This window comes from Thermobia domestica, chromosome 12 (genome assembly GCF_964235325.1).
Source record: "Thermobia domestica chromosome 12, izTheDome1.hap1.1, whole genome shotgun sequence".
Taxonomy (NCBI): Eukaryota; Metazoa; Arthropoda; class Insecta; order Zygentoma; family Lepismatidae; genus Thermobia; species Thermobia domestica.
In genome coordinates this window covers 118,894,807-118,920,909 of record NC_137465.1, presented here as the reverse complement: position 1 = coordinate 118,920,909, position 26,103 = coordinate 118,894,807, and the positions used below count along the sequence as shown (strand labels likewise).

At 34.1% G+C, this 26,103-nt stretch overlaps 1 protein-coding gene across 2 annotated transcripts in view; it reads left to right on the top strand.

The window, feature by feature from the left end:
* SK (small conductance calcium-activated potassium channel) overlaps positions 1-26,103 on the top strand; it is a 1,328,561-nt gene that overhangs the window by 440,585 nt on the left and 861,873 nt on the right. For both annotated transcript variants that reach the window (XM_081734014.1, XM_081734013.1), the window contains exon 2: positions 10,726-11,711. In XM_081734014.1, the coding sequence (XP_081590140.1) occupies positions 10,884-11,711 (828 nt within the window). In that variant the 5' untranslated portion in view covers positions 10,726-10,883. The remainder of the gene's footprint in view (positions 1-10,725; positions 11,712-26,103) is intronic.

The following is a 26,103-nucleotide window of genomic DNA, read 5'->3' as shown; positions in this document are numbered from 1 at the left end:
TGGCTGGCTTGGACATGCTTTTATACTTTTCCGACCCACACCGGGAATCGAACCCAGGACCGCTCGCATCAAAGACGAAAGCATTATCGACTACGCCACGCGGAGTCACATGTATTTTTCGTGTGGTATACTGTACTCTATGGGAGTAAAAACATAAACATAACATGGCAATATACGCCGAAAGTATCTTATCGTTGTACTATGAATACTATGACCATGACATGAAGAATATCTAATAAATCAAGTTACAAGAATTAAAAAATTGACTCTTTTTCTAAAGGCTTTATTTCTAAAAACTGCTTAGCTGAATATCACATGCAGTCAAAGTAAGTGGTTTTCTACAAATATAAGGATTACAATACCGTTTACAGCAATTTGATAGGTTAATCTGCTCTGGAGAAGTGATTAATATTGCAGAAGTTTAAGACACTGCTTAAAAATCATGTAATTGCGATAATTTGTTGTAATTACAACTAAAAAACATATTTTATAGAAGAAAGGGAAAGTAACAATCATTTTAAAAAGTTCCCATAAATACGCCGTTTACAGCAGTATAGTAATCTCTGTCCATGTGTTTCATATCTCCGGAACGGTTTGAGATATCAAATTGCTGTAAACGACGTTATGATCTTTGAACCTATTAAAACCAACTGTTTCGTTGGATGTGATAACTATTTTTCGCTTTTCAGTAATGATATTAGCTTTTCATAGAGCAAAAGACGTAAAAGAGAACAATAAATTATTGTTTGATATAGATTTAGCATCCCAAGAGTCGGTTTCATCACCTTCCCTTTCCCCTAAAAGCCTATTGAAAACGAAACTAATAATTATCACTTGTGGTTTAAAATATTGGACCTCTACGGTGTGGATGTCTACCCTATTTTCACAATGTGGAACAATTATTTTACTCAACACTGTTTTCGAACACTATTACCTCACATTCTTTCCTCTCTACAAGTTGCCGCCTAACTTTAACATACATTTAAAACACTGTTATTCAAAATATCGAGAGAGCGTAGGGTAGTTAGCGTTCTTGCTTGGCAATTGGAAGGTTCCCCGGGTTCGAATCCGTAGATCAGCCATTCTAATGAAGGTTTATCCAGATTTTTCCATGAGTTTCCGAGGCAAATATCGGGGTGGTATCTTTAAATATATGCCTCAAATACTTCCTTTCACTTACTTTTCCCGTTGCTATTGGAGACCACAGTGGTTCAGTGGTAGAGCGTTAATCTCTTATGCGTGAATCCCTAGTTGGATCATAGCTCGAGCCAAGTAGGTTCTATATTGGACAAACAATGTATCCGTGGGTTTTCTCGGGGTTCTCCCGTTTGCTTCCACTTTCTTCATTCCACTATTTCATTCATTTCTAATCACCGTCTCTTTTATCCTACATGGCATAATCGTGGGTCGTAAAACTGAAACATTTTCCTATTGCTATTCTAAATTGTACACTACGAAAGTTAATTTTGTAGGCTATTATGTGGGATAATGCTAAATAAATAAACTCTGCAAACGACATTAAAGAGGATAACGCTCAAAAGTTTCAATTTTATCCAGTAGATGCCAAACGCTGTAGAATATTTGATATGTTGCCATCTAACGGCGTCATTTATAATTTTTAGGCATGATATATACACCTGTGTTTCAATAGTAGAAAATGGATAACGGTTAACCACCGTAAAAGTAAACGGTGAACTTGTGAAAACTTTAACGAATTGACTCCATTAATGAATCATAGGAGGCCGCGGTGGCTCAGTGGTAGAGCGTTTACTTCTGGTTCTTGGGGTCCCGGATTCGATCCCAGCCCCCGGCAAGTGAACTTTGTGGTGGACAAACACCGTGTGCGTGGGTTTTCTCGGGGTTCTCCCGTTTCCTCCCACTTTCTTCATTCCACCATTTCATTCATCACCGTCTCCTTTAGCCTAACTGGCATAATCGTGGGACGTAAAACTCAAATAATCCTTTTTTTTTCATTAATGAACCCGACTAGCTATCTAATACAAGAAACAGAACTTAACATTTCGTTTTCGTTTAACAATTACCGTGTGGAGTAATGTAGCTACATATGGACGGATATGTACTAACATTATAACGTCCACTAGCATCATTGTAATGAATGCAGTACATGAATTATGTAGAAAATAAGTACCGTATGATTTAATTTTGAAAATCCAGCTTATTATATATTTATTAAGTAGGACCGAAATGGCGGCACATTTTACTCTATACAATATTTTTCACACTGCGGAATTCCCGATAAGAGTTTCCGCTCTCACACGTGAAGGAAAAAAACACTATAAATACAGTTTAATAGAATGGTCTTCAACTGTAGGTACTTAAATATCGAGAACGTGGCAGAAAAGTAATTTTACTGCACTATACTGATTTTCCGTAACGATGGATTTGTAGAGTGAGATTTCCCAGTTGTAAATTTATTGCCCTCTCTGCTCCATTCACTCCAATCCTTAAGAAGAAAAAAATACTATCTCGGTATATTTATAGTTTCAAATAAATCTTCCCAAAAGTCCGTTTCACTTTCTTTTGGGTTGTTCGTGCACGATTTCTCGAGAATTGAATACTTTATCTTCTTCTTCTGTTAGCACAATTTCGTAGTATTCAAGTGAGGAAAGAAATTATATTAGTAAAGTAGGATTTATTTGTTTAAAAAAGTTGTCCTTTCAGTTATTTACACCTTATTTTCTTATTTTTTAAACTTCGTGAGAAAAAAAATAAAGGGTCTAGCGGAATAAGCATGTGAAAACTGCCCCCAAGCATATCAACACCAGATTTACAGTATCGATTAACATTTATGAGAAACTCAGTTTCCAACAGTTTCAGCCCCCAAGCGCTTTTGCAGGGGTGCTAGGAGGGGGAAGGAAAATTGATTTTTTTCCTACTGAACGGCTGAACCGATTGGCATGAAAAAAAGATGTTAGGTGTTCTCAACAAGAGAAAAGTGGGAAAATATTTTTTTAATTTTTTTTGGGGGGGGGTTGAAAATTGGTCATTTTTTTTTTTTTTTTTGAAATTTTCAAAAAAAGTAGTAGAAGACTAACTGGGACACCCACAATTTTTTGCCAGTTTTGTCTTGAGAGGGTTCCTAACAACATATATTGTTTTCATTTTGTTTGCAAGTGTACCTCATAGTGAAAAAGGCAAATGTACATAGGTCAGCATCTATGTGGTATACGTAGGGTCTATGATACACACTGTACACCACTAGGATAACAAATACCTTTGAATGGGAGGGATGAAGTTGTTATAACATTGGAATCGTATGATAACAAGTATTTTTTGTTTTAATGGTAATTGGTCTCTGAGGATGAAGGGGGTTCTCGACCCTGTTCGCACCTCCCTTGGCTACGCCACTGCTGTACATCAACTGAAATTATACATTCCCGCATTTTGCGTTAATTTTGCATATAATCAATGTTCTGTGTTTCAATTTTCCTTCCCCTTTCCTAGCACCCCTCCAAAAGCACTTGGGGGGCTGAAACTTTTGGAAACTGAGTTTCTCATAAATGATAATCGATACTGTAAATCTGGTGTTGATATGCTTGGGGGCAGTTTTCACATGCTTATTCCGCTAGGCCCTTTATCTAATAAGTATTATTATGAAAGCTTAATGCTGGGAACTTAGTCTCAGAGGAAACTTATGGTTTAAACAAGAATTTTAGAACAAAAAAATGGATCAAAAGATTGCAATCTTGGCTAATAATTAGTTTTCGGATCAGGGGTCACAAAATCTTTGAACAAAACAAAATCTAAATCGAGTGTTCATATTTTCTACGGAACAAGCACATCATACTAAGTTAACTGATAGTTTAGGTTTGACTACACTATATGTAGTTCTCCAAATATAATACCTAAAAGAAAATGTTTGTTGAAATTTTGATCCAATTGGATCAGGGGTACACGTTGACTCAGTGGTAGAGCGCTTACCTCTGGTGCGTGGGTGCCCCTGGTTCGATCCCCGGCGACTTGTCGTGAACATCATATTTCGTGGATTTTCGCGAAGTTCTCATATTTTCTCTCATATTCTCATTCCACTAATATTTCCAAAATCATTCACTTTGATTAATTACCGTCTCTTACAGCCTAATGTGCAATAACGGTAGATGATAAAATTAGCATATTGAAACCCAAGTCCGAGCTAGATTCGAACGCGTAAAAACCATACTAAAGTTATTGATGTTCAGATTTCTTATTTAAGACATCTCTGAGAAACCTCTTTCAGAGTATTAAAAGTGTTTTTACTAGAGTAGTTAAAGAAGTACTTACGCATGAACCAACATTGGGTCATTGCCCGGAGCGGTAAATTTTTTAGGACCGTTTATATATATATATATAATATCATCCTTGTTCCATAAAATTGTTATGCATGCCCATATGAGTGTGACACGGGACTTTAACATTTATAAACAGACAAGTAAAAGAATTTGTTTGTCTAGAAAAAAATATTTTAGTTATGAATTGATGTGAATTTTCTTTTTCCATTGTCTACACCGTATTTTGTTATCGTAATTTGAAAAACTTAACCTTGTTGATTAACTTCAGAATTTTACCTAGTTTTTAAAGCTTATTACATAGCGGCCAGCCACTGTTTCATTGTTGTGGCAAACTTATATTATTCATGTGCTTCACGGGACTTACCAGCTTAGTGTCATAATCAGCCAGTGTCTCAAGCTTTCTTCACTGGTATCCATTGATTTCGGAGAGTGGAGCGTTTTTTATAATGGCCCGGTATGGCAAAAATGTTAAATAAGGCCCTGATTGTAGATTTACATTCATTTATCTTTTATGCTGATGATTTCAATATGATAGGAGGTGAGATGAGGACAATAGAAAGAAATTCAGAGATTTTATTTAAAAGGCTGCAGGGAAATAGGTTTAAAAGTTGACACAGAGAAAACCAAATTCATGAAAATTCGCCGTGATAATAATACTACAAACGTTCAAGTGGCAAGTAGTACTTTCGACAAAGTGGACACTTTCCTTCATATATCTAAGACAGACAAACACCATACTATGCAAACTATGTTCAAAATTCAATTCAAACGGTTCAGTCGGGAATACGGTGGCACAGTGGTAAAGCGTTTACCTATAGTGCGTAAAGTCCCTAATTCGATCCCCGTCCAAGTAAAGTTCTGGTAGACAACAGTGTATCCGTGGGTTTTCGTGAGGTATTCCCGTTTCCTTTTAAATTATCATTGCAGCAGTTCTTTCATCATCATTCCCTTGCCATAATCATCCTCTCTGTTAGTCTAAAGGGCTTAATCGTGGGCATTAAACTGAAATATTTCGTTTCATTTCATTTTCAAACAGTTCAACTGTTTTCCCATAATGATATAATACAAAATGTTCGATTTCAGTGTAGAGAAAAAAAGATTTGTAAAAATTGACCTTTTAATCCCACCTTACGAAGTTAAAAACAGAAATTTCGGAAACGCTGGAACATATGTCCATTTATTTTTAATGTGAAGTTTACATACCGAGTTTCAACTTCTTAACTTGAAGGAATCCTGAGTTACTCAATTTCTAGCAAAAGGAAAAAAAATCTCCTCTCACCATTAGGATATGCATTCTAATAAAGGTAAATGATGACGTCCCAGTACGGGCCTAGTACTATGTTCTAAACTTTATTGGGCCTTATGCAGAGTCGTTCTGACGCGTGATTAGTACCATACTAAAGAGTTCAACTAACATATGTTTCCTGCACTAGTCAGGCTTTTAGTATGACACTAATCATACGTCAAAACGACTCTGCATAAGGCGAATTAAGTCTTGCAACTATTTTCCATAATGATGTAACAGATAACGTTAATTGATAAATACCGTATAGATTAATGTTGATAAATAAATCATATAAATATTGATAAATAAATATTTGTTAGAAATTGAAAATACTTACGAGTGATCCTAAACTGTCATTAAAACAAGGTTTGCATAGGAAAAGAAAAATTCAATATAGTGTACTAACTTTATGCTTTTTAACTCTTTTGACGCATTTAGGCTTCATAAAAATAATTCCGAAAAAAAAGATAATAGATTAATCTCTGGTAATCTAGTTATTTTCTTCGAGTACAAAATAGCTTGTGTTCAGTGGCGGATCTAGCCCAGGGCCGGGGGCCTAGGCCTCGCAGCTTTCTGAGTGACAAAAATAATATAAGCTATTATTTATGTATTTTTTGAAGTTTGTAGTAAGCTCATGATATACTTATCATAGACTGGGTTCTGGCACCCTCCCTCCTCAGTTTTTACCTTCCAGATCCGCGTCTGTTTGTGTTATGCGGGAAAGATACCCCGTTCATGACGGACAATATCATGACAATTGGCTGAACATAAATTTTGCATGGGAATTTTTAGTATTTGTAAAACATTAATCTAAAATAGCCAATGGGATGGCTGCAGTGGCTCGCTGCTAGAGCACTTATTTTGGTGTGTGGGATCCTAGTTCAATCTCAGTTGTAGACAAATGGGTTTTGTGGTTTACAAGCACCATGTATGTGGTTTTCTCGAGGTTCTCTCGTTTAGTCTCACTTTTTATTCATTCAACCCTTTCGTTCATCATCATCGTCACCGTCTCCCTTGACCTCGGAGCATAAACGTGATACTTTAAAACACATTTTTAAAGAACAACAACAATAATAATAATAATAATAATAATTTGTATGTTTGTGTGTGTCATTAGATTTTCATATAGAAAAGAGTCACCTAGAGATACAAAACTAGATTTTCATATAGAAAGGAGTCAACTAGGATTACGAAACTAGATTTTCGCATAAAAAGGAGTCACTTAAAGTCAAAATGCTAGATGTTCGCATAGAAAGGAGTCACCTAGAGATAATTAGGAATAATGTTGAGAAACATGATAACAAATAAATACAAAACTGGACACTCGATGTTTCTTTATTTTAGGTGACTGACATATGTGTCATCTGTAAATGAGGCCCGGGTTCGATCTCTGATGTGAGTACCTAGAGTTACAAAACTAGACTTCTGTATAGAGAGGAGTCATCTAGAGCTCCACTTCTTCACCAAATCTCATCGTGTACGAAACCATTTTTCAATTTTGCACCCTATATACGTACATTGCAAATCAGATCACATGTGTTTTGAGAAGGAATTCAAGTTGGTGGGGGTAATAACGTCATCTGTTTGGCCTTCAAGAATACAACGCAAAAGGCTTATTTTGTTCTCTCTCAAATGCTGTGTGAAATGTTTTATGGGATCCAAGTACATAATATATATGTCGTCGTCATGATCATCAGGGGGAGTACACGTGTTATTGCTTCTTTCCTCCCCTTTGTCTCCCCTCCCTTCCTCTGCAATTTCCTTATCATTGAGTGAAATAGGAAATTCTACTCTCCAGTTTAAAATTCAGTCTCTATATAAACGCAAACTTATACAAAGAAAGAAGGTTCACCTGATTGTGTTTAGAACAAAGCATTCTGAATAGAATGAGATACGAACCAAAATCCTAGGATAAATAGTGATGTGTTAGGAATTTTTTATATTACATCCTAGTTTTGGAAGACTTCTCGGTTATTTTTGAGATATTCATCGCACATTGATAAATATTTTTCCCTTCTTAGTTTTCAACATATCGAATTGATATTTTGCACTCTCATTGCGTACACCACTTAATATTTTTTAAGTTATTTTGAGACCTGTACGTTAACACAGGTCCGGTACAGAGGAGCCTAAACGTTTGAAAAACTGATTTTTTAAAGAACAAAAATCCAATTTTACAACGATCCTAGGATAAATAGTGATGTAGTAGCTGCTTGACTGAAAGTCAAAAATTTATCTTCAAAATTCCAAAAGGGTTAAGAACGTTTTCCTGGTATGCAACTGACAGGAGAGGATGATAAATATTTTCCTTTTCATTGTTATTTTATTCATTTTTATTTTTAAATATTTAGTCTAAAACTTATCCTCCTCGTACAAAGAGCGGGTATTTCAGCCAGTAAATAAATCAAATATCCTGTGTTTCTTTGTTGTAGTTGCCAGAATAATCGACGAATTATTAAGATTGATCACAGATTAGCCTCTCGTTTCTTTATTAATCTTATAGTAAATTTAACTTCCTCTCCTATTTAGAAAAAAAGATATAAACTATTCTTAAAGTCTCCTAAGTCCCAAACCTGAGACCACCCGCACTAAAACACATGCTTTGTGGACCGAAAATTATTATACAATTTTCAAGCGTTTGTATGATGAAACTATGAGTTTAATACGAACGTGTTTAAAGTGTTTAGACTTTAAAAATTTAACAGTCAATTCTACCTTGGAGAAAATGAAATAATTAGTAAATCAATTTTGAAAATAGTGCTGATATTTTTGTTGTAGTTATTTGGGGCAAAACACAATATTTCCTACGAAATATTATAGTAACAAGATGGATATCAGTCAACAATTTGATGAGTATATTAATGAAGATTTTCAGCATTAAATTGTGGAAATCTTTTGAGAAAATTGATAATTATTATTATTGTTCTTATAGCAAAGTACCTTGCAAAACTTGAAGGCTGTGTATAAAGTAACGAACAGTGTTTCTTCTAGACATTTTTTTGGGAAGGCACTGGGCCCTCGCAGCTTTGAGAGTGTTCCCCCGGAGGAGGCCAAAATAATACGTCTATAATATTAATAATAAATAGAATAGCACCAGCAGTGCCCCCCCCCCCCCGTCGGAATACTAAGTGTGAGCTCTCGGAGCATTGTTTCTGAAAGAAACACTGGTAACGAATAGTGCAATTTTCTCTTGCATACTCGTATATTTGCTGTCTTTCAAGGCAGTACGTAAAACTTTAAAACATATTTTCACACTCCTGGTAAAATAACGGGTAACACAATGATTATAAAATCTTTTCGTGTAATCGTTGAGAACTTACGAAATGCTAAAAATTATAAAGTGTACAGAATTAATTTCTCTTTCAAAGAGATCTGAATTATCAAAAGAGGATACTTTTTCTTGTTGGTAATTTGCTTTAGCAGGTTTAAAATACAGAGAGATTACAAGTAGTATTTGTGTCACTGTTAGTAGAAATCAAACATCAATAGACACAATCTGATATTTAAACGGTTCATATTTTTGTGTTCTACTGTACATTAATTCATAACAAAAAAGTCTATTTCAATAGAAGAAAAACTATCAACTGTATCAGAACGACAAGGAACAACATACATGTTAAGTATGTAAAAAATCACTTGTCTCGATTTTTCGAAAACTACGCATGTTCAACTTAGGGATGGGCAAAACCTTTTTTTAATAAAAACCGGAAACCGGTTTCTAGAAAAACCGAAAACTGGTTCGGTTTTCTCAAACTGTTTTCACCGAAACTGGTTTCGGCTTCGGCAAAACTCGCACTGGTTTTAGTAAAACATAAAAACCCAAAACTGTTTTGGAAAACACAAAACTTTCTGTGGTAACGGGATCGGCTTCCGGGGAACAACGAAACACTATTCTGGTTAGAAATAGAATTTTTGGAAGAACTGAAACCGGTCTCGATGAAAAACTGAACCGGTTTTGGAGAAAACCGAAACTGGTTTCGGTAAAAAAAAACGAAGCGGTTTTGAAGAAAACCGAAACCGGATTCGATGAAAAACCAGACCGGTTTTGAAGAAAACCGATAACTGGTTTCGGCGAAAATCAGTTTCAGTGAGAAACCGATTTTTTGAAAATTTTCAAAACCGGTTTTTGTTTCCTAAAACCCGGAAACCGAAAAACGGTTTTCGTACCCACCACTAGTTCAAATATGTAATTTTACTCACCTCGATGTGATCTACCTAGGTATTGATTAATATGTCTTATGTTTCGACAATATCATAGTAACGCAAATGTGTCGTAGTTTCAAAGTATGTCGTAATTTAAATAGGTACCGTACATATTTCATTAACTACTATATAGGGGGTCAAAGTGGTTCAGTGGTAGTGCGCTTATCTGTGGTGCGTGGGGTCCCGTTTTTACGGAAAAATTTAATCGCATGAGAAAACTACACCTTGTAGATATTTCTGTAAAATATTTATTTATGAAATATATACAAAACAGTCTGTCTTTTGAGGAAAATTGCTCGAAAAGAATTTACCCACAAAAATAAACAGTTTTCCTGAATTTCCTGAAGAAAATACCTTACTTATACTATATTAGAGCTGATAATGAAGTATTGATTTATGAAATACGAACAAAATTGTTAGGCATTTTTGAGAAAATGGCTCGTATTTACCCTCCAGTATTTATGGAGATAGGAAGAAAATTCGAAACACTGAATTTCCAAATTCCTGAAGGAATAAGAACCGTACTTTTAAAATTTACTCCGAATTGGGTGAACGTCATAACTTTTAGGTGGGAGTATATACATCCAAACGAACAGACGAGTATATATCCAAAAATTACTCTTATCACCATATAGAACCCAAGAGATGTGTAACCCCGTTGAAATATAAAAATTCGATCTTTTCTTTGTAACTCGAGTTTTCTTACGATAACTATCGAAGAGTTTGGTGCATCCGAATTCATAACGTTATTTTGAGTGTGCGTAGATTTGGGTTCGACTTCCGAGGACATACATTAATTTTTACAAAGTAGTTCTATATCGATGTAAAAACTGAAAGATTGTTTCTCTTCATAAATATATTTTGTTTATGCCTAACTATTTCCAATTGTTATATATTATACGTATAATATAAACTAAACGATATTTTTCTTTTTTTCTCTCTTTTCAGATTAATACATTGAACCATCAACACAGCTTCCGGCTTGGAGGATAAGCCACACTAAATCTACAACCACGTAACCATGACATGAAAAGACGACGACCCAGAATCCCCGCAACCGGAAGTGAAGGAGATGCGATGATGAGGATATTAATGGAGCCCCAGTCATGAGTGGGCCCATGGCGACCAGCTCGACAAGCGCCGCACCGACAACCATCACAACCGTCGTTCGGGCAGAATCCACGGAGAACCTACTGTCTGGCGATCCTACAAGCCAAGCCAATTCAGGATACGCTAGTGACGAGACGGCGAGTCTACTTACGCCGTCTATCATAAAACCTCTTCTGGCGACACAAGAAGAAGGGGACGAAGCCCCCAAATTGCTTCCACCCTCGCCTCAACACTCTGCGTCACTTCCGCCTACCATATTGTCGACAGAGGAAACGCCTGATCCGGTGTCCATTTCTCTGGGACCGGAAATCAATGATGTATCAACAACCGCTATACCTCAGGAATCAACTCGATCCGTACCGGATATTGAGTTGCATTGTCGACGTAATGACGCCGCTTCCGGTACATCGGTTACAATCGGTACAGACAATCCGGGATGTCGCCTACGATCATATCTTCTCCCACATGCCCACTCGAGGTGTCGCTGTGAACATACGCTTCAGCCCTTGGCGCGTTCCGTTTCGCGTGAAAGTGTGCGTTCCATTCATGCGGCAACTTCCGGAGCAGGTGGAGTGCCCATCGCAACCACCAGCGGCGCTATTACCGGTGATATTCAGCTTCCTGTTGTCTTGACTTCCACATCTTCGCCACGAGATTCAAGTTCCAGAATCATCCGCCAGAGCTCGCAGCCTGAATCTTGTGTCCATTGTCATCATGCAGTACCCAGCGCCTCCATGCGCCAACTACGAGAACCTGGTGATGGAATTGCTGGAATCGCAGCCGATTCGCTGAGGATAAATGGTGCTATCAGACAGTTCAAACAGGTAATAATTCTCGCCCTTCTCTGCATTGCGTGAAATACAATTAATCTCTATTTTGTTTATTTTCAGTTCGTTAAACCATAAATATGTTTTTCATTTTATAGGTTAAGAATTTTCCTTGTCGTTATGTCAAAATTCGTTCCGATATATACTTGGGAACCTATTGGGAACCAATAGGTTTACAATAAAATGAAAATATACAATTATGCAATTTTTTTCAAAGAAATAGTTTCTATTACCGGACAAACCCAAGAGAGATTGAATTACTCATAATATTGTAAAATATATCAAATGAAATAATACGTCAGAAAGTAGTCTGGTTTATTTCCCGAGTTATTATTTGTTTATTGTTATTTCATAGTACAAATTGTTAACAAATGTTTTTGTTTGTCTTTGCGATGTTGGTAAAATAATCTGAAAGTAGTTTTAGCTGTGGTCGTTATTGTGCTTAGTTTTCTACTACTTCGCAGTGGCGGAACTAGCCCGGGGCCGGGGTGAGCCTGCCCCCCCCCCCAGTTTTTGAGTGACAAAAATAATTTAAGCCATTATTTATATAATTTTGGAAGTTTACTGTAAACTCATCATATACCTATCAAGTCTGGGTCTTGTGTGGCCCCCCAGTTTTTACTTTCTAGATCCGCCTCTGCTACTTCGTAGCGTTAGAAGAGACAATAATCTCAGTATTAGCTGATCTTCAATGTCAAAGGTCTTAAGTTCGATTCCAGATGTGTGAGATTGTATTAAATACAATGTCAGATTCCAAGGGAATATTGAGTTCACTCTGTGCAAAATAACAACAACAACAACAACAACGATAATAATAATAATAATAATAATAATAATAATAATAATAATAATAATAATAATAATAAATCAACACGTTAAAGATGTCGAGTACCGGTGCCATCTTTGTTTCTTTCTAGTATATTGGTTTATGTTGGGAACTGTTCTTCTATTTTCTTCAGAACTAACTAAAATATAAATCGTTTAATTTAACCGATTTCTTCTCCAAATCTAAATACCCCTGCTTTGTTAAAATGCATTTGCGTTACATATAATTTTAATAATAGCATAATTAAATTATTATTTTCTGTATAAATGCTAAAAATTATACATTCTAGTGTTTCCCACGAGAACGAGAAATTCCTCGCTTGTTTTCGAAAACGAGACAAGAGTCAAAACGAGAAGTACATTTTTCAATTCGATTGATTGATTGATTGATTTTTTAGTTTAGCGTCCCTTTCAGCAGCGAGGCTATATGAGACGTGGACCTACTGATTAACGTGGAATCCGAACCACATGAGCTCCCGCCGGGAATCGAACCCGGATCTCCCACGCCAAAGACGTTTTCAATTCGAGATAAGGCAAGAAAATGCTCGTCTTAGTTTTGAGACAAGAATCAAGTCTTGTAGGCAACACCAGTTTCACTCAAATCTTGTAGATCTCAAATACTGTTTTAGTCTTACATGATTTTATACTATAAAAACCACGATTTGACAAACTAATTGTACGAACACAAAAATCATTTATCAACGTTTAAAGATACGCAAGTCATATTGCACAATATATATTATCACACCTTTTGTGGACCTTTTGTGGCGCAAAAGAGTTCAGACAACTTGTATATGAAATTAAGAAAAGATGAGACCATAAATTTACAAATGAAGACAACAAATTCGAAGCGAGATGAGAATAAATTGTTCTGGAATCGAAACGAGACGAAACGAGATGAATATCATCTCGTCTCGTGGACAACAATTTATACACCACAGAATTAATTTTCACAAGATAAAGGCACATTGAAACAAATTTGGGAAACAAATGAATAAAGTCAGACCATTAAAGCTCCAGTTATTTCAAGGAAAATAGGAGAATATTTCCCGAAACAAATCAATGACTTGAAAAATGTTTCTGGAGGAATTTCGCTTATCATTTTCTTTTCTGAAAAGATTTCGATGACATAATTCGCCGTACGGATAACCAATAGGTATCAAAATTTGCGTTGTGACGGTAACACCGGAATCTTATCTGATTTCTCGAGGTCTACCGATCGCTGTAAGAATCTCTGAGAATCATAGGCACAGAAGGTTCATTCCTGAGATATCGAATTGATAAGAAGGCGGATCGATCGGATCTCGCAAAATCATGTAAAATGTTCCGGAGTTAGCTCAAAATTGAACGAATCACTTTGTGGGTCACCTCGGAAGTCTCCAGTTTCATTCTACTTTCATCCTGTGGATATTCTCTTATTACACATTCATTTGTCATTTTATATGCTTCTTTTTTTCGGTTACAACCCTCGTCATTAATCGAGTGGTTATAAGGCATGCCTTTAGTGCACAAGGTCTCTGGTTCTTGTTCTGATGAGACAACAGAGCATCAGTTACGAAATCATTACTTCAATATCCGGTTTTGTAAATAACCAGTTGTTTTGTCTTAATTCTTTTTAAAAAAAGTGAATGAATATGTGATTAATTACAAATTACAAGCTCAAGTTAAAAATTAGTAGCACATTGTAGGGTTAAAAAATATAATAAATCTGTAAATATGACTGGTTTTGTAAGAAATGAAATCATTTAAATTTTGAATATATGCACTCTAAAAGAATCGAATTGGAAATCCCAAAGAATGATGATGAAAACTTGTAGTTGAGTGATGAAGGAACACGATGGGGACTTACCACAGGGACCCCCATGCTCTGAGCAAACGGCCCTATGTTAATTTGTGTACAGTGACTTCCCATAAATAAATATTACTACACAGTAACCTAAACCAGTGGTTTCCAAAGTTTTGGCCAGACGACCCACTTCATTAAACGCCTACGACGTCGCAACAGTTTTTTTTTTAATATAAATGATAATAGTGGAAGTATATTAGTTGGTTTAAAGTAGTGACTTTTAGTACTGAACATTATTATTACAGTTGGAGCTGTAGACTCGCACAATCTGGATCGAAATTGATTTTAACTGCTTATTACATACATTCATATTTCTTTTTTTAAATTCTAAAATTTCGCAACACACTCTATAAGACTGCGCGACATACTAGGGTGCCGCGACACTTTGGTTGGAAATCACTGGTCTAGATTATACTAAACTATCAAATAATAATAACATGTGCTGCAAAATTCTCGTGTTATAAATGAAAATGGAAATTTATCTTGAATTTAGTATCGCTGGGTTAGCGTTGTAGTTACTTCTGACCTAGAAGCATGTAGACTCATTTTATTCCTCTAAGTGGTTGTCGTAGAGTGGTATAATGGTTGTCCCAGTATACTTTGTTTACCTAAGGGCCCCTAATGGTATTAAGACGGCACTGAAACGAGGAAAAGTGTGAGAAGCAAGATGAAAGTTGCAGACACGACGCTGCCTTCAAAAATATAATCTCCATATGCTCTAATAGAAAACATATTGAACGTAGGAATTTACAACTCAGTATCATAGTTTGTTTTTAGATGTAGTTTTATTTCAGTATTCATCTAGTGCAGCCTTCTTCATAGGAATACAATGTGTATCTTTAGTCACTTACATCATTGCCTTTACATATGAAAGCAACATATATTTTACATATATTAATTTCAGCAAATAGAATCGATAGAAATCAACTTTTGTTACAAATACTTACATAAATCATGTACACTATATTCATATGTGAAGATAATTTTTCAGAAAACAAATTTTGCAAAATCGTTTCTTAAAATTGGCACATAATTCTCGCTGCGGATGGGAAATAAAGTACGGTTTTATTGTAAAAGGCTTAACCGTACTTTAAAAAAAAAAAAAAAAAACTATACGTGTTTGTTTAATTCAATAGTAGAAGAGCTTTAGAAATGAGTAGTTTTCTAATGTCTCTTTCCATAATCATACTTGTATTTACATATTCGTTAACATTCATTAAGAGTCTTCATCCCGGCGAAATTAAAATACCGCTAATTTTACAATAATTATGTGATATCTTTAAATAGATAAAAGATAATTGAAATATGGAACAAGAGCTCCCTAGACAATATTATTTTGCGTGAGGTACCGTTATCACAAGTCACCTAGTGGCTTTCCGTTTTCAGCTGTTTAGAAACGCGAAAATAAATGCCGATTTTCAAAATGTCTGGAAATTGAAAGCAGATAAGTGAGTCGTGATAACGATTTCTCATGTAAAATAATATTGTCTAGGGCGCTCTTGTTCCATATTTCGATTATCTTTTATCTATTTGAAGATATCACATAATTACTGTAAAATTAGCGGTATTTTAATTTCGCCGGAATGAAGACTCTTAAGATGCTGAAGATGTCCGAAAGAATGCATGTTTCCTGAATAAATAGACAAATACAGTATTACTGGAGTAAAAGAACAAAATAAGCTTTCTCGAAAAAATCCTATTTTAAACTAAAGCAGATACAATTTAAATAATTCAAGTCCTAGAAGTTCCTAGTATTAAACTAAACCAGAAACAGTTTAAATCATTAAAAGTAGAAGTTCCAATTGTGTATACAGTAACACAGGTTACTGGTAGTTAAATTAATAGATTTACAATTATGAGAAATTATTCGCTGATTTTTAATATATATAGGAGCTATATACAGGGCCGGATTTAGGGGAGTGCAAAGGTGCACGTTAACCCCCCCCCCCCCATTCGTTGTAAATATACACTACCAAAAGTGAAAAGCTAGCATTGAGTTTTGCAAAAATCAATAGTTTCAGACAAGTTTCTGGAGATTGAAGCAAAAGGATTCATCGAGAGCAGTCCTTTAGCATTTCCAGGGCAATTCCTTAATCACACCACAGATGCCTAAAGGCATTTAAAAATCTCAAATTTATTCAAATATACTAGCAGTTATTTGGTGCACCCCCTTCAGAAAATCCTGGATCCGGCCTTGTATATATATCTTACAACTTCTCAGTTATTCAAATAACTCTGTATAAATTGGAATAGTTATTCATGGAAATTACTTGTTCAAGTAATTGTTCATTTATTTGTTTTTCAATTAATCATTTATAGCATTAAACAATCATTGAATAACTTTTCATTGCAATAATTGAAGCAAATCACCGAATGACGCTGTATGTCACAGTGCAATGAATTCAAGAAAGCTGAGAAAACCTGTGGTAATGTTCCAGAAGTACGGCATTGTTCCGCTCAGAGATCAGTTTGTCAGCATATTAATGCCATCTTTCGAACAATGAAGACAACGCTCCTTTCAGTATATGTCAGTCATGTGCCGTACAGCACTTGACCCTATTAATAAGTTAGCACATTCCAAAATGTGCCATACAGTGTTATTCTGTGGAATGCTTCAAGTAATGACTTAATTACTTTTCATTTAAATAATTATTTCTTCAACTACATCTTCATTTAAGTATGATTCAATAACTTTTTCACTTTATTAATCCTTTACTTATTTCTTCGTTCTAGTAAGTACGTGTTCAATTACTTTTATTTGAATGAATAATAATTGAATAAACAGCAAATAATCGTAATTGAATAAACAATTATTAATCATTCTTATGTTCTATTTAAATAATTATTTATTCCATCATATTTTGTATGAATAGTTATTCGATCAGTCATATTTTTCTTCATTTGGTTCCTTATCATTCAAAGAATTATTTCTTCAATTATTCCTTTATTTGATTAATTAACGAGTCAGTAATTTCTTTGTTCAATTATGTATTTATTCAACTATTCTTTAATTCGGATAATTATTCATTGTATTATCTATTTGATCAGCAATTCATTCTATTACTATTCGTTCCAATAATTATTAACTAGTAATGTGTGCACACAATCGAATAACAATTTTTCACACAATTACTCGAAAATACCTCAAAAATAATAAGCCTATCAAATGTAATTTATTCATGCAAATATTCTTTGAATTATTCTGTATCTTTGATGTCTGTTACTTTAGATTGTATATTGTAACAAAACAAACACTGACCAAAGCTTCAACACACACATTGTATTTTAAACCATATTCCTAATTATTTTGTTCTAATGTTGAAATGACGAATATTCGAAGAAAATGTTCTAGCATTCAAAAATGGGATTAAGCTTAATTTTAACAGTATTAATTTGGAATTGAAATGTTCGTATTCAGAAAAAAATGGTAGAGAACATTTTATCTGATTCATATCTAGCGATACTATATATGTTCTATGATAACAAGTTATTCATTGTGTTATCATCAATCAGTCAGATATTTGTTGTCTGAATATTTTTTTGTCATCCTTTGTAGTTGTGAACATTAAGGAAACAAATACGAAGAAAATATATTACAAACAGTTGCAACTTCAGTTTAAAATGTTTATGAGAAAAGTTACACCAAAGTCATTCAGATTACGATGTTCGCTATACGAAATCTAAAAGAGTTCTACAGTTTAGTTTAATATCCTAAGGTTAATTTCTGAAAGCTAACATATGACAAAAGCAAATCATGCATGATGAGGTCAGAATTTGTGGAATGAGAACGTGAAAAGAAACTGAAGGATTCTTCGGAAACTTTACATTTACGAACACAATGCTTTACTGAACATTAAACATTATCTCATACAATTGAGATTTCTTATATAAACTTAATATGTGGATTAATCTTACCATATAAGCCACTCACTCATTTTTTACTTCCATTTACTTGACCAGCAGATTGTCATTGCTCTTAACTGTATACAAACTACAAACTAATCTTCAACATCGTGTCCGTGAATTTTATCAATCTTTTCTGTTTCCTCCCATATTCTATTTTCATCAATTCTTCCATAATTATTCTTGTATTTATCATCAGTCTCCTTTATCTATAAGCCAGTAGTGAGAAACTTTAAACTACAATTTTCATTTTACTTGTTTATAAAGTAATCTTCATTAATAATTTTCACTCCGTAATAAAAATTTCCTTTCTTATTCCACCAATTACTTAGGAACTACCACCATTTAGTACCAGGTAATATAATGAGAAACAATTCACTTGATTTAGCTACTACTTTGCAATTACCGTCTTTTTAGTGAGGCAGTTCAAGATATTCTTTTATTTTTTTGTACAGTCCTATTATGAGCTATATTGGGAACATACACTAACACATTAATTTAATTCACTGTATTCAGTACGTAGGCAAGAGACTGATAATCAAAATGTTATAACTTAAGTAAAAATTAAAATATAATCAAAACGAACTCTTATTATTAACAATCTGTGTTTGTTTCCGCAATATATCATTGCCTTCATCAGACACGTTATGAAACTGACGAAAGTAATAATGTGTTGCCGAAACTATAACACAGAGTATTAATATTAAGTGTTTACTTTGGTGAGATTTATTATTATTTTTTTTAAGTTATACGAGGTTTCAAGGTTAGAGTGAACAGTATTCAGTCAAAATTGTAATAGAGTTTAGTGCTCCTCTGCTTTTATTAAGAACAATTTAGAAAGTACTAGACGATATAATCAAGCCAAAAATATTATTCAGTTCTTCGCCTTAGTTGTTATGTTGTACGTAGTGAAATATTAATCTTTTTGTTGAAATGAAACGAGCTTTCAATTATCCTTTTACGTTGTTTCAATTGCTTATCACTTTACTTTATTTCTTAAACATTTATTGGTTTGCAACAGGAAATTTAGTTGTACAGCAATTTCGTATATTAGGTAATAAGTATTTTTTTTAGAGAGTTAATAGTGAAATTGCACTAACTGAAGCACAATTTTTACTTTCTTTTGAGTAATTTTATTACACGTCTGGTTTATATACTGAAATACTGATGTAAGAGCTACGACGGAATTCGGTTCTCTGAAAAATCATATTCTCCTTAATATACTTATATTCCATCAGAGAAGTATGATATGGGAGCATATGCTTTTAATGTATCCGGTGACTTATAATATCTGTGGACTAAAAACAAAGATGAATTTCGACTTCTGATGTCTTTATGCGTAGATTGCATTTAAAATGACCTCGAGCTCCGTGGGTAACGACAAACATCATGTTCAAATGAGTTCCTCAAGAACACTCTGGAAGCAGCCCCTCTTAAATGTATTCATGCCATTGCAGACGAATTAGACATACAGCATACTATGGTGATCCGGGGCTCCGTGCAATCGGTAAGGTAAAATAGTTGCATTCATGGATTATACAGAGTTGACATCGACCACTAATAATATACCTCTGGAGATGTAGAGTTCTCGAAGTGTAAGGAGCAACCGGAAATATTTCCTACATTGGATTGGCACTTCTGATGAAAAATAGATGGGCTAAGACAATTGTAAATAATCAGAACAATAGTTGAAAATGGTTGAAATCGAAATCCGGGATGGTTTCCAAGTCCTCTTCAAGATGTTCTCGCTGGAATGATGATTTATGTTTGGGATAATCCATTATATCTTTCTCAAGTTAGTGGAAGATAATGCAAAGCTATTAATATTGGAGGATTATTGAGTATACGTAATTTTACAATAATGGCGTCTAGGCTCGGAAACAGTACCTGTACTACGTCATACATTAATCTTTCATTTACCAACAAAATACAACCTCCACTTGTAGTTTTATTGGTCAGTAAAAGGTTTGTGTCTACGTATAACGTTATATTGCTCAGTAAGTAGTTTAAAATGAATTTTGTCATATTTAAACCAATTCTCAGATATGCATATTAAGTCATAATCACTGCAATTAACTTCGCCAATAAAATTTAATTCTTACTGTTTAAATCATTTACATTTCGATATAATAATAATAATAATAATAATAATAATAATAATAATAATAATAATATAGTAATAATAGATCTGGAAATGCTTCATTTGACAAATAGGGGTGACTAATATACAAAGAACAAAACATAATAGACGACTAGTTAGCTCCGACGAGCACGTTTTACATTACAAAAAGCTCAGGACTGTAAAGTAAATTGGAAGATGCTGATAATAAAAAGAAGCAGGCAACAATCTGTTTCTGGTATCCTATGCGTTCATCACAGAGATGATACCGCATTTTAACACAAAATATAGTTTCAAGGAATAGTTTCAAGCCAATCGAGAATTCCAATATATGTTGTAAAATAAGGCAAATTTTAAGCTACAAACAATTGTGCATTTTCCGTCTCTGATCAATAATCCAACTATTAAATAAAATACATTAGCAATCTTGTGCGGTGACGCTGACAGCCACTACAGTGTCTTCGAACAAAATCTTCCATTTAATACACGAGTGGCCGATTGTTGCCAAGACGGTTGCACTAGAGCAGATGGTGGCGGCAACTATTTTGTGGAAACAACTGTAGTTGCTCCGTACGAAAGATTCAATTTAAAGCAATGTTTCACAAGCAGTGGTGCAACTCAGTGGCTGCGTATGAAAGAGAGCTTTGTGTTGCGTGAAAATGATGCAAGAAACAGGTAGGATAAGTGCAATAAGATTCTGAAGAAGCATGTCAGCTTTTTGAAGAAAATATCATGATCTCATTTTCGAGCTTTCAAACATCATGCATGTATTAAGTATTTATTCACAGGTTGAGAACAACTGAATCCAGTAACGAATTAAAATATGATACTTAATGATATTTTAAGCAGTCTACTTATTTATTGTTTAAACTGCCATCTAGAAATAGTACTCAGGAAAACAATACTTCCTGCGTGTATCGTTGATTGATATAAGAATGCCAACTTTCGACATATTTGGAGCACCTAATACTATGTAATGGACGCGTTGAGTTTATCTTCGTTTCTCAGCCAACCCAGAAGGTAAAATTCCAAGACGTTTTGCAGTATCTTTTTTTTTTTTTTAGTAGATCCCTCTAGAGGATTTTAGTGGGAGTTCTGGAAATGGGATTGGGAAGGAGGAGAGAAAAGAATTTTTTTGAGATCTGTTTATCCCTCTCTGCACTAGACTATCTATTTGGAAAACTAGTGGTTTCAAAAAAATGGCTGGAATAAAAAGTACTCTACAGCACGGCGAGAGTTTATGGCATCTGGTCCTCTTTAAACTATGATCAAGGAAATACCAACCGTTTCCCAGAGAGAGAAATAAAGCGGTTTAACACTGCTATCTATTGAGAGAAAAAGAGAAGAAAAAAGTGAAACTTGTTTGTGGTAAACAGAGACATAAGACAGAAGACAGCTATCTAAGATGTTGGTATCATCATATTGATGTGTTTCATGAACAGTATGCATTTTTACCTACGAAGGTAGAAAAATACCGTGAAGAAAAAGAAATACTTTGTCATAGAAACACTACTTTCTTCTGGTACTTTCCTTTTATTGCTATCTCAGATATAAATGTATATAACTCTAGACTACTTTACGACCGTAAGATATTCTGAAAGTGTTCTCCAAATGGAAAAAGGCTGTAGTATGATCCGAATCCCTTAGAACCATTTGTATGTAAATTCATATATCTCTCAAGAGCTGCTTCCAAACACCTAATTCTTGGTACTGATTTTTAAGAGTATAGGAAATTTCTAATCCGTATTCACAAGATACAAAAACGACAAGGCTAAATTTGTGTCTGTTAAATGATCTATTTCTATATTTAATCACGTCCTCTGTTTTGATTTTAAAACAACACTTTCTTCCACATATTGCAGAGAAATACGAAGAGAACAATATATGATACATGGAAAATACAAGTTTAAGTTCAATATAAAGTGACCTCGCTGAAATTCCTTGGTTTCTGGTATAGTAACCTTTCACTATGGTATCATATTCCATCGTGCATTATCTAGATTTTCAGCCCTGGGTTTTCTATATCGAATTACTTTTCACTTAAATGAAATACGAATATTTCAACTTTTGAATCAGGAATGAATATTAAATAAAAGCTTCAACATTCAATCGCATCGCTGGTTAAAATGTGCTTAACAGATATTGCATACGTCGCTCGACCTCATAATACCAATATTCTTTGTTGTTGTTCGATAATACATTTGTTTGTCCAACAGCGAAATAATTATTTTTTTTTAATTTCCAATAACAGATAGGTCATACAACAATTTGAAATGAGTGAAGGAAGTGTTAGATATTTTGAGGAAACGTAACAATCAAGAAAGTTACACATTTATTGAAGAAATACTGCAAGCTCCACGAGGACTGCAGTTTGCTTTGAACTGAGACCTTGAAAATATTACAATATTCAAAGTGTTTTAAATTACCAAAAATTCTGTATCAGCCTCTTTGAAATAAGACTTTGAGAATTATATGTTAGTAATAGCCATTTCCTATGATCAGTTTCTGTGCTAACTTTTTAATTAAACATTCAGAACATTGTAAGAAGTACTTTCTCTTAAAATGTTACACTTCAATTATGTATAAATTCAGTCGTGCTAATTTACGTACTTTTGCAATATGGTCAATTACATTCCTAGTTTCGTATATATTTTTCTATGCTTTAAATGTATACTTTTCAATATAATACATACTTAAGACCTCTGATAATGACTATATTTTTTCCGTTTAAAGTAGGTTTATACAACTTACAAATGAATGATAGCTTAGTTTTGGAAATGTGTGTTGAATATAAAACATTTTCAAATCGGAAATATGCTTTTCTTTCTTCAAATTCTAATTTCTATTATTATTATTATTATTATTATTATTATTATTATTAGTAGTAGTAGTAGTAGTAGTAGTAGTAGTAGTAGTAGTAGTAGTATATTAGTAGTAGTAGTAGGAGGAGGAGGAGTATTTGTACTAAAATACGTAGTTGTTTCAATATATTTCCCACAAGTTCATCACCATAGCGTTCTGATTTTATAGGGTTCTTTACCTCACCTCATGTATTAAAATGTTTCAGCCGTCTTTATATTGCTACCCTGCGGAAATATGAATTTCATTAACCATTCAATGTGATTTTCAAGGGCTAGTATTTGTTATATATGTGGAACTTGAATGAAAAGTTGTGCGCATAAACTTTATATAACAAATATTTATATACGCTTCTGAAATACTGTGCCTACTTCGGTTACAAACGTGTGATTTTTACGACGTGGGCATACAAAAACATATCAAACGTTATGATAGTGTTTAAACAAACATGATTACTATGTAGAAAAAAATATCTTAATGCGTACAGAGGAAATAATCAAAAATGTGTGGCACTATGTTTACTAATTTCGTTTCAATTAACAAACGGACCTTACTTTAAAAATAGTCATCGTATATTTCAGCGTTTTTAGTCCAGTAGGATAAAAGTTACAAGGGCGTATCAAGATAAATGTTCCACCCGTTATATATAAGGTTAGCTTTGTTTTGCCTTGGCACTTTCCTGAAATATTTCAAAGTCATACATTTATCTTCTACGTAACTTTTGTCATGTTAGTCAGTACGACCTAGTAGATTATGGCAGTATTTCAGTATTTTATATATATTCAAGAGAACAAAATTTGAAAATATGTAATTATTAAATACTGAAGTGACACCGTGATATCTGCGGTGGAATAACTCACAGACGTATATCGAAAATTGTTATTTTGAGTTAACACCTGTACATTATATGAACTTGCGAGATCTATCGATCGCTGAATCAAAGGTAACGGATGCTTTATTTCTGAGATATCGAGTTAATGAGAAGCTGGAGCGATGGGTAGATTTTGTAAAGTCATATAAGGTATCGGCGTTAACTCAAAATCACAATTTTTTAGAGACGCCTATTTCAATAGCAATGTGTTTGGCTTTCAAGTTACGACTTGGTTTATTTAGAAATTTTGTTTTAAAGGCAGCGTACTTCGTCGTGCGAGTACAATCAGTATAAATATTGTAATTGTTATAAGAATAATTTTTGTAACTATTCAAAACTGACATTGTTCATTTCGTTTTCATAGTAGATTACTGTTTAATCTTTATAATTCTTAGGCACTGCTAAGCATTATTGGGTAAAATGGCTAATGTATATAATCCTTGCAACTTGCGATTTTGCAGCTTTAAAAAATATTTACATTGATAATAGTTACTACACAATTCAATGTTAAATATTACTTTCATACCAATATCTAACTTAAAGGTATTTCCTCAAACTATTTATTCTAACAGCGTTAGTTGTGTGTGCCGAATCTATAGATTTTTCAGTTTCCTCAGCAACATAAGTATAAACTATTGCATAATATGAAGCTAAAATTCGAATATTTTGTACTTGAATACCGAATATCAGTTTTTGAATAATTATTTGAACAATATTCTCGAATGAAACAATATTAGTTCAAATATCGATTAAATGTTTTCGACCAATTATCCAAATAGTGAGTAATTGATCTCTCGCCCATCGCGCATCTTTTTTACAAACATTTTACTGATAATTTCATCTTATTTTTGTACAGTAATCAAACAGTTTTCAGCATATCATATAACAATATACTGCCCTTTTTGGACCTGGTACCAAAAACTTATTTTCTCTGTATTTGTTACTATATATCGCAACAAAAATATACAGGGTGTTTCGAAACAACGACGACAATGTTTGAGAAATGATTCTTGACACCAAGATAAGACAAAAAGTATAGATCAACTGGTGCACAAATGCTTCCTTCTGGAGTTATAGGCTACCGAAAACATGAAAAAATGAATTTTAAAGGCTCATAGCTTCGAAAATATGGGACCTACCGCACTCAGGTCAAAACTTCAGTTAGGAACTATTATGTGTTCTATCCAATATCCATGCTTCAGAAGCCTAATATACGCAACAAATTTTATAGAAGGCGTTTGACTACGGGCATATAATTTGAAGTATTTACCAACTACCTCTATAAAAATTGTTGCGTGAGTACCTTAGAATTCTGAAACATGGATATTTGGATAGAGCACATACTAGTTCCTAGGTGAAGTCTTGACCCGACTACGGTTGGTCTAATAGTTTTGAAACTATTGATCTTCAAAGTTCATTTTTTTCATGTTTTCGGCAGCTTATAACTCCGAAAGGAAGCATTTGTGCACCCAGGTTGGTCTATACTTTTTGTCTTATTTTGGTATCAGGAATCGCCTCCCAAACGTTGTCGGTGTTGTTTTGAAACACCCTGTATATGCAAGAGTTTTTACCTCGTTCTCGAAAACTAACGAGTCATCTATTAATCAACAGGGCCGTGCTGAATCTCTCACAGAAGCCAGAAGAGCTCGATTACGAAGAGCATTTACGGAAGCCACCAGCGAGTCTATCAGCCCAATGAAAACGGTGGGACATTTGTGTGAATCGTTTTGCTCGAATCAAAACTGAGTGTTTTTCAGCACTTCAAAGTAATTTAGGTAGAACGTTTGATTCACACAAGCTCAAAGAGTAAATCTCACAATCTCCCACTGAGTTTTTCTTATTTTTTGCGTTAAGTCTCACATGTTCTCAAGAACAAACCTGCATTTAAAAAAAAACCAAGAGATCAATGTTGTTATTTTTTATTTGATGATATTTTTATGTGTAAAGTAAAACTAGTACAGTAGTG